Source organism: Lithobates pipiens, unplaced genomic scaffold, assembly GCF_037356315.1.
Source record: "Lithobates pipiens isolate NorthernLeopardFrog02 unplaced genomic scaffold, aLitPip1_a1.2 Scaffold_6, whole genome shotgun sequence".
In the NCBI taxonomy this organism is placed as follows: domain Eukaryota; kingdom Metazoa; phylum Chordata; class Amphibia; order Anura; family Ranidae; genus Lithobates; species Lithobates pipiens.
Window position 1 is genome coordinate 5,012,677 of NW_027507881.1, and position 13,685 is coordinate 5,026,361.

The 13,685-nt window shown below is 38.5% G+C and overlaps 1 protein-coding gene across 3 annotated transcripts in view; it reads right to left on the bottom strand.

Annotated features, from left to right (window-relative positions):
* The window catches only part of LOC143958201 (mothers against decapentaplegic homolog 3), a 202,745-nt gene extending 192,777 nt beyond the window's left edge, over positions 1 to 9,968 (bottom strand). Inside the window, exon 1 of one of the 3 annotated variants that reach the window (XM_077467672.1) lies at positions 9,655 to 9,968. In XM_077467672.1, the coding sequence (XP_077323798.1) occupies positions 9,655 to 9,860 (206 nt within the window). In that variant the 5' untranslated portion in view covers positions 9,861 to 9,968. Of the gene's footprint in view, positions 1 to 8,407; positions 8,535 to 9,654 lie in introns of those variants that run through there. The other 2 variants (XM_077467671.1, XM_077467670.1) reach the window with 2 other exon arrangements.
* Between the last annotated feature and the right edge of the window lie 3,717 nt (positions 9,969 to 13,685).

The following is a 13,685-nucleotide window of genomic DNA, read 5'->3' on the forward strand; positions in this document are numbered from 1 at the left end:
ACAGAGCAGCCTGGCCCCTCCTCTTCTCAGGTCCCCCCGGCAGCGCTCCTGGCCCCTCCCTCCTGTTGAGTGGCCCCCACAGCAAGCAGCTTGCTATGGGGAGCACCTGAGCTGAGCCACAGTTCCCTGTGTCCATTCAGACACGGATCCGTGGCTCGGCGCCGCTACCCCTCTCTCTCCTCATTGGCTCACTGGCTGTGATTGACAGCCAATGGCTGCCACTGCTGGGAGGAGGGAGTGTCCCCGGAGCCCAGAGAGCCAAGGCTCTCACGCACATTGCTGGATCGAGATGGGGCTCAGGTATTGGGGGGAGGGTCGGTCTGAGGGGGGGGGGGGGGGGGGAGCTGCATGTAGAAGGTTTTTTTTTTTGTTTACTTTTACGCATAGAATAAATGAAGGTAAAACGTTCAGCCTTTACAGCCACTTTAAGGGCTTGTTGTTCACGGTAGATTTGGTCTCCGCGTTCGGATCGCTCTCCAGAGAGCATTTGACTGGCGGCGAGGAAGCGCCGTATCGTCTCCTCTCTGCCTGCTTTAACCCCTTCGATCGGCACGGTTTGCGTTTGGTGTATTTAAATCTGCTAGTACATCTAAACACTCCCCCCCCCCCCCCGACTGACCATGCTGCTGTGCCTCCTGTGCTCATTCCTCCAGAGTTTTGTATTATTAATACGGGTGCGTTACTGGCCGGATCGCCAGGTAAAAACAGAGTGGGGGAAAAATGCCTAAAAAAAGAAAAGTTTATGCAGCCGCCACATCTAATGACTGTTAAGCTGCAATATATGACGATTCCCGTTTTGGGTTTAATACCGCTTTGAAGCGGATAGTAAAGGTTCGTGTTTTTTTTTTAAAATACCAAACACGTTATACTTACCTCCTCTGTGCAAGAGTTTTGCACAGAGTGGCCCCCGATCCTCCTGTTCTGGGGTCCCCCAGCGGCGCTCGTGGCTCCTCCCTGCATCGAGTGCCCCCCCTCCACCTCGCCGACACAGAGAGCAGGACTTGGCCCCCCCCCCTGGCTCCCGTGTCATTGGATTTGATTGACGGCAGCGGGAGCCGATGGCTCCTGCTGCTATCAATCTATCCAAGGAGGACCCGAGAGAGCGGCTGGAGCTGCTGGGCTCGTCCCCCCGTCGCTGGAACGATCGCGGTCAGGTGAGTAAAAGGGGGGCTCTGGGGGGCTTCTGCACTACAGAAGGTTTTTCACCTTAATGCATAGAATGCAAACCTTAACAAGCATATAACCCTTGCCGTTTTGGGGGCGGGGCTTTAGATCTGCCTGTAGTGCGCCCCTCGCACCCCTCGCACGCTCTGTTCCATTATCTGTATAACACACCGACTTGATCCCTGGTGTGTGGGGTCAGGGTGGTATTAGATGTACCCAATGACATAAGAGGAGGAAATTCCTTCATCTGGATTAGAGTCGAGGTGAAAATGGGTAAATAGCAGCTTTACAACCTGGACTATTTCCAGTGCTGATCCCTATCACCGCCCCCCTACCCCCCCTCCATCACATATCCCTATACATGTACTCGCATGCCCTCCCCCCCCCCCCAGGTTCTTCAACTAGCATATTATGGGATGGTTTGTGATTTTCACTCTTAGTAGAAGCTGACCCGTCCTCGCTACAATCCTCCCATCACGTGCCGCAGACGTTTCTAGTGCCTCTCATTGCTGTCCCTTCTGAAAAGCAATTCGCAGTGGACTTCTTTTTAGAGGGTGTTTGAAAGGAGGTGAGGGGGGGGCTTTACTCAGAGGAACGGGTCACGTTTGGCGGCCATGTTGCGCATCAATTTAATTTGTTTCTGAAGCATCTGTACAGCCCTGAGCAGCTGCTTCTCCTTCAGATGGGCAGTTGGGTGGGGGGTAAAACCATAGCTAGTGTGCTGCAAAAGTGTACATTGCAAGGGGTTTCAGGGTGCTTGCAGAGCATCCCCATTCATACGAAAAGCAACTAGGGGGATAACTGCCATCACAGCGGCAAAGCTTTGCGGCTATAGCATGAGCACACCATGTCTACGGCTAAAGGGGGAGTTGGGGGCGGTAAAAACTCAGCTCACTGAAGGGTCACAATCACTGCACACAATGACCAGTATGGCTCCATAACGATGACCCAATGACCAGTACGGCTCCATAACGATGACCCAATGACCAGTATGGCTCCATAACGATTACACCACGACCAGTAATTTTAATATACAAATACCGTACTGGTGACCCCGCAATAGGGATAAAACTTTTTTTGCGGAAGGGAGTTTAACAAGACTCGTGGCCACTCATTAAAATAGGAAGAAAAGAGGTTTAACCTTAAACTATGTAGAGGGTTCTTTACTGTAAGAGCGGCCAGGATGTGGAATTCCCTTCCACAGGCGGTGGTCTCAGCGGGGAGCATCGATAGTTTAAAAAAACTATTAGATAAGCACCTGAATGACCGCAACATACAGGGATATACAATGTAATACTGACATATAATCACACACATAGGTTGGACTTGATGGACTTGTGTCTTTTTTCAGCCTCCCCTATTATGTAATGCTATGGCTCTACAATGATGACATAATGGCCAGTATGGCTCCAGAATGATGACCAGTATGGCTCCAGAATGATGACCAGTATGGCTTCAGAATAATGACCAGTATGGCTCCAGAATAATGACCAGTATGGCTCCAGAAAGATGACACAATGACCGGTATGGCTCCATAATGATGACCAGTATGGCTAAATAATGATGACACAATGACCAGCAGGGCTCCAAAATGATATCCCATTGACCAGTATGGCTCCAGAATGATGACCAGTATGGCTCCATAATGATGACCCAATGACCAGTAGGGCTCCAAAATGATGTCCCATTGACCAGTATGGCTCCATAATGATGACCCAATGAGCAGTATGGCTCCATAATGATGACACAATGACCAGTATGGCTCCATAATGATGACCAGTATGGCTCCAAAATTATGACCCAATGACCAGTATGGCTCCATAATGATGACACAATGACCAGTATGGCTCCATAATGATGACCCGTATGGCTCCATAATGATGACCCAATGACCAGTAGGGCTCCAAAATGATGTCCCATTGACCAGTATGGCTCCATAATGATGACCCAATGACCAGTATGGCTCCATAATGATGAAACGTATGGCTCCATAATGATGACCCAATGACCAGTATGGCTCCATAATGATGAAACGTATGGCTCCATAATGATGACACAATGACCAGTATGGTTCCATAATGATGAAAGGTATGGCTCCATAATGATGACACAATGGCCAGTATGGCTCCATAATGATGACCCAATGACCAGTATGGCTCCAGAATGATGACACAGTGGCTCTAAAGGTCACTCTCACTTCAGTAGTCCCATAGAAATGCTGCAGTCAATTCCTGTTATTGTTCTCCATGTGAATTGATTGCATTGTGTGCGATGTCTTCTTTCCTGTCTATCCTGTCCTCACTCTATGACTCCTCATAACCTTCAAACTGAACTGTTTGTTTTAAAGCAAAACTTCACTTTGGAGTGAAAGTTCTGCTCATCCTCCTTCAAAGCAGGGATGAGAAACTTAGAGATCAGTTAGTAAAAGCGGCACACACATTTAACCCCTTGATCTCACCTAGATGTTAACCCCTTCCCAGCCAGCGTCATTAGTACAGTGACAGTGTATATTATTATCACTGTTCACTGTATTAGTGTCACTGGTGATGTCATTGACAGTTTATTCAGTCCCCCCCCCCCCCCAGCATCAGTTAGTGTCATATTGTCTGCCACACTACTGCAGTTATAAGTCGCTGATCACTGCCATTAGTAGTGTAAAAAAAAAAAATACATTCCAGTATATATCCTATTATTTGTAGATGCTCTAACCTTCACACAAACCCATCATATATACATATACTGTGATTTTTTATTTATTTTTTACCAAAAACATTTTGGCCAAAATGTATGAAGAAATTCGATTTTTTTTTTTTGTTTTTTTATTGGATATCTTTTATAGTAAAAAGTTAAAAATATTGTTTTTTCACCCCCCCAAAAAAATTTTTTTTTAGCAAAAAATAAAAAGACGCTGAGGTGATCAAATACCACCAAAAGAAAGCTCTATATGTGGGGAAAAAAATATATCAATTTTATTTGGGTACATCTTTGCATGACTGCACAATTACCAGTTAAAGTAGCACAGTGCCGAATAGCAAAAAAAGGGCCTGGTCATGAAGGGGGGGTACATTTTTCCAGAGGTCAAGTGGTTAAAGAAGAAATCCAGATGTGGATATTTTTTTCATAGAATGTACAATGGTCCAGCTTGGACCAACTATATTTTACTATCCATAGATGACACTTTAAAAGCCTTTACAGGTTACCCCTTTAGATGTACAGAGGAGGTCTGGTGCGAGAATTACTGCCCATGACCTGACGTTCGCGGCGATACCTCACATGTGTGGGATGATCGCTGTTTGCGCGCGTGCGGGAACTGACACATGCCTTCGCCCGGATTGGGGTTTCTTGGGAAATCCCCGCCCCTCCTCTTCATCTTGTCCAATCAGAGAATGCCTTTTATTCATTACAAAAAAAAATACAGGATGTTCTGTGAATGGTGACAGTGCCCCCTGTGGTCAGTGTGTAGAAGGGAAGCTGCACAGCACAGAACCCCCGAAAATCCCAGCTATCACTGTAGTAGCGCCGACTACTACAGTGATTGTCAGCTCCCCGACCGCCCCTTTAGGTAGGAGATAGACTGACTTACATCGTGCTAAGTTGGATATCTATTTTATTTATTTTTTTCAAAACAGAGACTCTAAAGAATATAATGACAATCATTGCAATATTTTATGTCACATTGTTGTTGTCTTTCAAACTCAATTTTTGGGGAAAAAATACACTAAATAAAAAAATAAAAAAAATAAAGAAAGCACAATAGTTACCCCATTTTTTTTTTTTCGTATAATGTGGAAGATGATATTATGCTGAGTAATTAAAAAAAAAAAACACACAATAGTAACCCCAACTTTTTAGTATAATGTGAAAGATGATGTTATGCACAGTAAAAAATAATTAAAAAAAAACACACACACACACATACAATAGTTACCCCAATATTTTTGTATAATGTAGAAGATGATGTTACGCTGTGCAATAAAACAAAAAAAATAAAAAAAACACAATAGTAACCCCAACTTTTTAGTATACCGTGAAAGATGATGTTACGCACAATAAATAATAATAAAAAATAAATAAAAAAACACAATAGCTATCCCAATTTTTTTTTTTTTGTATAATATGAAAGATTATATTACGCCGCGTAAATAAAAAAAACACAATAGTTACCGCATTTTTTTTTGTATAATGTGAAAGATGATGTTACGCTGAGTAAATAAATAAATTAATTTAAAAACACAATTGTAACCCCAACTTTTTAGTATAATGTGAAAGATGATATTACGCACAGTAAAATAAAAAAAAATAAAAAAACACAATAGTTATCCCAATTTTTTTGTAAAATATAAAAGATTACTTCACGCCGAGTAAATAAAAAACACAATAGTTACCCCAATTTTTTTTGTATAATGTGAAAGATGATGTTATGCTGTGTAAATAAATAAATAAATAAATTTAAAAACACAATTGTAACCCCAACTTTTTAGTATAATGTGAAAGATGATGTTACACCGAGTAAATAAACAAAAAAAAAAAAAACACAATAGTTACCCCAATTTTTTTGTATAATGTGAACGATGATGTAACGCTGAATAAATAAAAAAAATACATAATAGTTACCCCTATTTCTTTTTTATAATGTGAAAGATGATGTTACGCGCAGTAAAAAAAAGAAAAAAAAAAAAAAAAAGCACAATAGTTATCCCAGTTTTTTTTTTGTATAATATAAAAGATGATGTTACGCCAAGTAAATAGATACCTAACATGTCATGGTTTAAAATTGTGCACACTCATGGAATTGGCGACAAATGACGCTACTTAAAAAGTGCCATACACGACACTTTAAACATTTTTACAGGTGACCAGTTTTGCGTTAAAGAGGAGGTCTAGTGCTAGAATTATTGCTCTCGCTCTAACGATCGTGGCGATTCCTCACATGTGTGGTTTGTACATCGTTTACATATGCAAGCGCTTCTGCGCGCGACCACGTAGGGATAGGGCACTTTAAAAAAAAAAAAAAAAATTCTTATTTTATTTTACTTTTTATTTTTACACTGTCCCTTTATTTTATTTTATCAATTTTATACCTATTACAAGTAATTTAAACATCCCTTGTAATAGTCACAAGCAGGGCAGAGCCCCAAATCTCTCATTTACCATTAAAAGCAAAAGAAAATTTTTTTTTTTTTTTTTACATTGACTTTAAAAATAAAAAATAAAATAATTTTTGCCCGAGAACAGGAAGTGACGTCAGAGGTTGCTCTGGTCCTCCAAGGGGCATAGAGCGGAGTGGGGACTATCTTCCCCTCACTCAACTTGCTCTCCGGACCCCTCCCCCCCCCTCCCCCCAAAAAAGGAAACTTTGTATCTATTTAGGATGTCCTCCCCAGAAATGTATCCATATTATCCATTACAATGTTTCCAGTAGGGCTGAAACAACTAATCGATTAATCGACAACTAATCGATTATTAAATTAATCGATTAATATTTTCATAATCGATTAATCGGCCAGTAACAAAATGGGGTTAAAGTTAATGAGTCTGATGATATTTACCAGATTGACCCTTTAATAGTATCTATCTCCTCTAATAGTATATACAGTATATGTCCTCTAACAGTATAAAAAGTATATCTCCTCTAATAGTATATACAGTATATAGCATATAATAGTATATACAGTATATCCCCTCTAATAGCATATACAGTATATCCCCTCTAATAGTATATGCAGTATATAGCCTATAATAGTATATACAGTACATCTCTTCTAATATATACAGTATATCTCTCTAGTATATACATTATATCTCTCCTCTAATAGTATATAGCCTATAATAGTATATACAGTACATCTCTTCTAATAGTATATACAGTATATCTCCTCTAATAGTTTATACAGTATATATCCCCTCTAATATATACAGTATATCTCTTCTGTCTGTTATTCTCAGAGTGGATACGATATTTTGCTCCCTAACCATATAGTTTTTTATTTATATTTGCCACTGCATATAGGAGATATTTAAGAATAAATTGCCTTTTCTAAAACTTTACATATTAACTAAATTAGACACCACACCTTTTTTTAAGGTTATTAACCGATTAATCGATTAATCGAAACAATAATCGACCAACTAATCGATTATGAAAATAATCGTTACTTGCAGCCCTAGTTTCCAGGGATGATCACATGAAGACAAAGTAGCTCTTGGGGCCCTTTCACGCTGCTCTGTAGCAAATGCGTTTTTACGGTGATTTTGCTGCGCTTCGGATGCCTGTGAGTTTCTGGTGCGTTTTTGGGTTGCCTGCACCTGTGAAAAACGGACATGAAGACTCAAAAAAAAAAAACGCAAATCGCGCTACGTTTTCTTACTGTAATTTCCATTGATTTCAATGGGAAGATATGTTTTTGTTGCGGTTTTTCAAAACCGCACCAAAAAAGATGCAGCAGGCAGGACTATTTAAAACGCACCGCACCTCTAACGCAGTGCTGTGAACCGGCCCATAGGATTTAGGGTTGGTTCACACCACAAAAACGCACTCTCGTTTCCGGATGCATTTCTGCATGCGCATTTTTAATGCATTATTGGCGTTTTCCATGCATTTTTGATGCGTTTCCAGAAGCATTCAATGTGCTTTTTTACTTATTTTTTTCCTTTTTTTTTTTTTTTGCACTGGCGTCTGGTGTGTTTTTGATGCATTCCAATGAATTCCGGTGCGTTTTTGATGCCTTTTACCGCGTTCCAGTGAAGGAAAAATGCAGCGTGTTCTACTTTATTTTTTTCTGGAACTGGAACACCCTGGAGCTGACCGCACTGGTGTGAACTACGCCGTTGGAAGCCATATAACCGACTTTACATGCGTTGTGACGCAGAACAAAAAAAAACGCACTGGACTGCATGTGGTGTGAACTGGGTTTAAAGAGAAAAACACTGAGAAAATGAATGCGTGAAAGAGCCCTAAACTGGAAGTGTCACTTCCCCGGGACCCAACCACTCATGACAGAGTATTAGACAGGGATACGCGGAATACGACCAATCACAGCACATATAACACATTTGGGGGAGGGAAGAAAATAACACTACAGGGTCCAATCACAACAAAGGAACAATAAGCTGCAGTGTCACTTCTTTAGCCACCTCCCCCGTCTCAGGCTCCTCCCCTGACCTGGGTATAGTGATACACTACTAGGTGGAGATGCTCTGGGCGGTGAAGCCCCTCCCCCCGGTCTCAGGCCCCTCCCCTCACCTGGGTATGGTGATACACTTGGTGGAGATGCTCTGGGCGGTGAGGCCCCTCCCCCCGGTCCCAGGCTCCTCCCCTCACCTGGGTATGGTGATACACTTGGTGGAGATGCTCTGGGTGGTGAGGCCCCTCCCCCGGTCTCAGGCCCCTCCCCTCACCTGGGTATGGTGATACACTTGGTGGAGATGCTCTGGGCAGTGAAGCCCCTCCCCCCGGTCTAAGGCTCCTCCCCTCACCTGGGTATAGTGATACACTTGGAGATGCTCTGGGTGGTGAGGCCCCTCCCCCCGGTCTCAGGCTCCTCCCCTCACCTGGGTATGGTGATACACTTGGTGGAGATGCTCTGGGCGGTGAGGCCCCTCCCCCCGTCTCAGGCTCCTCCCCTGACCTGGGTATAGTGATATGCTTGGTGGAGATGCTCTGGGTGGTGAAGCCCCTCCCCCGGTCTCAGGCTCCTCCCCTCACCTGGGTATAGTGATACACTAGGTGGAGATGCTCTGGGTGGTGAGGCCCCTCCCCCGGTCTCAGGCTCCTCCCCTCACCTGGGTATGGTGATACACTTGGTGGAGATGCTCTGGGCGGTGAAGCCCCTCCCCCCGGTCTCAGGCTCCTCCCCTCACCTGGGTATAGTGATACACTTGGTGGAGATGCTCTGGGCGGTGAGGCCCCTCCCCCCGGTCTCAGGCTCCTCCCCTCACCTGGGTATAGTGATACACTTGGTGGAGATTGGAGATGCTCTGGGCGGTGAAGCCCCTCCCCCCGGTCTCAGGCTCCTCCCCTCACCTGGGTATAGTGATACACTTGGTGGAGATGCTCTGGGCGGTGAGGCCCCTCCCCCCGGTCTCAGGCTCCTCCCTCACCTGGGTATAGTGATACACTTGGTGGAGATGCTCTGGGCGGTGAGGCCCCTCCCCCCGGTCTCAGGCTCCTCCCCTCACCTGGGTATGGTGATACACTTGGTGGAGATGCTCTGGGTGGTGAGGCCCCTCCCCCCGGTCTCAGGCTCCTCCCCTCACCTGGGTATGGTGATACACTTGGTGGAGATGCTCTGGGTGGTGATGCCCCTCCCCCCGGTCTCAGGCTCCTCCCCTCACCTGGGTATGGTGATACACTTGGTGGAGATGCTCTGGGTGGTGAGGCCCCTCCCCCCGGTCTCAGGCTCCTCCCCTCACCTGGGTATGGTGATACACTTGGTGGAGATGCTCTGGGTGGTGATGCCCCTCCCCCCGGTCTCAGGCTCCTCCCCTCACCTGGGTATGGTGATACACTTGGTGGAGATGCTCTGGGTGGTCAGCGCTTTCTCCAGCTCCTCCAGCTGTCCGCTCTTCTTCAGCTTCTTCACCAAACTCTTCACCGCCTTCTCACACCACTTCTCCTCCTGGCCGTTCTGCTCGCCCTTCTTCCAGCCCAGAAGTCTCTTCACAATGGGGGGAGTGAAGGGCAGAATGGAGGACATGGCCGCCGCCACCAGCACCGCCGCCTCCCCCCGCACACAAGTGATCAGCGCCCGCTCTCCTCCCGGACTCTCCCCGCTCCGTCCCCCGAACCTTCTCCCCGCTTCTAACTTTTCTTCTTCACCAGCCGCGTCACCTCCCCTCCCTCTGCCAGGATTCCCCGCCCACCCACACCGCCACGCCCACCTTGTCCCCGGCAGACACCCCGCTAGCCCCGCCCCCTCCTCGGATTCATAGGCCGCGGGCGACACTGGGATGTGGCCAGAGGGGCGGGGCGGACGATGGGGGGATGGACACGGCACGGGGGATTCATCCGCCCGGTGACGCGGCTCGGTGGTCATTTCCCCGAGTGACAACGTGCGGAGCGACAACGTGCGGAGTGTGCGGGGACCGCCGCGGAGCCATCACTGCCCTTCATTTAAAGGGGAACTCCACCCTACAGATTATTATTATGTAGAGAATATCAATCACACACCGACCGACCGCTCCTCCCCCGTCTTCTGTACACAATTCTAAGAGTTCGCTTACATCTACTATTATTATTATTATTATTATTCACATTTGTATTATATAAAACTAATATCATTTTATTACAATAATAACAATTGTATAATATTTTTTTATATAATTTGTTTTCTTAATATTATTTGTATTATGTAATAATTATAATAATATACTAAAAATAATAATAAACTCTAATATATTAGTTATGACAATTACATATTATATATCTTTTTATTTTTTATCATTTTTAATTTATTAGTAATTATTATTAATAATATTGCAACCTCCTATTATATCTATTGTTATCATTTTTCATTTTATTATTATTATTATTTTATTTTTATAGTTTGTATTATATTAATAGTTATTATTATTATTTCCACCTCCTATTCTACTTACAATTGTTATTATTATTTATATTACATAATAATATTAATACTACTAATTAAAAAAAAAACGAATACATTAATTATAACAAAAATAAACGAATACATTAATTATAACAATTATAACAATTTATCATTATTATTTCATTTTTAAAAATAATTTATTAGTCATTTTTTTCAATATTATTATTTTATTATTATTTTTTATTTTGTTATTATTATAATTGATTTTATTATATTTACTACTATTTTGTTATTTTTGTTATTATTATTATTATTATTATTAATTGTATCGTTATTTTATTATATTTACTTCTCATTGGCAATTATAATATATCTACTTTTTAATTTTTTTTTATTATTTATTTTTTTAGTTTGTATTATATTCATATTTCTTATTATTATTTCCACCTCATATACTGTCTACAATTGTTGTTATTATTATTATAATTTATATTACATAATAATATTAATGCTACTAATAAAATAAAATGAATACATTAATTATATCGATGCATTATTATTTTTATAATTCATTTATTAGTATTTTTTCAATATTATTATTTTATTATTATTATTTGTTATTATTATAATTAGTATTATTATTTTATTTTATTTACTTCTTATTGACAATATTTATTATATTATTTATTATAAAATAATATTACTACTACTAATAAAATAAAACAAATACATTTATTATAACAATTTATTTTTATTTTTATTTTTATTTTTTATAATTATTCATTTATTAGTAATTATTATTTTTTCAATATTATTATCTTTGTATTTTTTGGTATTATTATAATCAGTATTATTATTTCATTATATTTATTTTTGATTGACCGTTGTATTATTATTTGTATTATAAATGTATTATAATTACTTTTTACAATTATTAATTTATTAGTAGTTAATATTTTTGCAATATTGTTATTTTATTAATGTTATTATTATTATTTATTTATTGTTATTATTATAATTACTATTATTTTATTACATTTATTTCTCATTGACATTTTTTTATTTCTTCATTTTCCTTATTATTATTATTATTATTATTATTATTATAGTGATATTGTTAAAATATTGTTTTTTACTTTTACTATATCTACTTTTATTACTTATACTGATACATAATAAAAGTGATACTATTAAAATATAGTTTTTTTACTTTTATTTTATGTACTTTTATTATGCATGTATTACTTCTCATTGACAGAGTTCAATATTATTATTTTAGTATTTTTTGTTATTATTATAATTAGTATTATTATTTTATTATATTTATTTCTCACTGACAATTGTATTATTATTTGTATTATAAAATAATATTACTACTACTAATAAAATAAACATTAATTATAACAAATTATTATTATTTTCTTTTTACAATTATGAATTTATTAATAATTCATGTTTTTTCAATATTTTTATTTTCTTAATTTTATTATTATTTATTTATTTGTTATTATTATAATTAGTATTATTTTATTATATTTATTTCTCATTGACAATTTTATTATTATTTGTATTATAAAATAATATTACTACTACTAATAAAATAAACATTAATTATAACAAATTATTATTATTTTCTTTTTACAATTATGAATTTATTAATAATTCATGTTGTTTCAATATTTTTATTTTCTTAATTTTATTATTATTTATTTATTTGTTATTATTATAATTAGTATTATTTTATTACATTTATTTCTCATTGACATTTTATATTTCTTCATTATTCTTCTTAATATTATTATAGCAATATTGTTAAAATATTGTTTTTTACTTTTACTATATCTACTTTTAATACTTATACTGATACATAATAAAAGTGATACTGTTAAAATATTGTTTTTTTTACTATTACTGTATCTGCTTTCATTATGTATACTTCTCACTGACTGAGGTTTTTTATTAATATTATTATTGTCATTTTTAATTATTATTATATTTGTATAATAAAATAATAATAACAACAACAACAATAAAAGTATATATAATAAAACTCTGTCAAGGTGAAGTAAATATAATAAAAGTAGAAATATTATCATTGTCATTATTATTATTATTATTATTATTATTATTATTATTATTATTATTATTAATAATACTAATAATAAATAACAATACTAACATATTAAAATAAGTATAAAGTAGATATACTAGTAGGAAGTAGATACATATTAAAAGTGATCATTTAAAATAATACATTTTATTATTACTATTTTATTACCATGATTATTGTATTCGTATTATATTATTAAAGCAGAAGTAACCCCATCCATAAAACACTTTAATTTCTGGCAGGTGCTGGAAATGTAACACTCTCATTGGTTGTGCTCTCAACCAAACTGTCAAACCATCCAATGGCCGGTGTCATAACTGATCAGCACCATTGCAGTTGTAGACTAAACAGAGGCAAAAATGGCGGCTTCCTTGGCTATAAACAATAGCATATATGCGCTACACAAACACCAAGTAGTTAAACCACTTGTTGACCGCGCCTTTTCTGCCACTTTTTTGTTTACAAGTTTAAATCTGTATTTTTTTCTAGAAAATTACTTAGAACCCCCAAATTTTTTTTTAGCAGAGACCCTAGAGAATAAAACGCCGGTCGTTGGAATTTTTTATGCCACACGGTATTTGCACAGCAGTTTTTCAAACACAGTAATTTTTTAAATTTTTTTTAAATACACTTTCATGAGCTAAAAAAAACCCACAATATATATATATATATATATATATATATATATATATATATATATATATATATACCCCAATTTTTAATTTTTTTTGTATATAAAAGATGATGTTACGCTGAGTAAATAGATACCTGACATGTCACGCTTTAAAATTGCGCACACTCGTGGAACGGCGCCAAAGTTCAGTACTTACAAATCTCCATAGGCAACACTGTAACACTTTTCT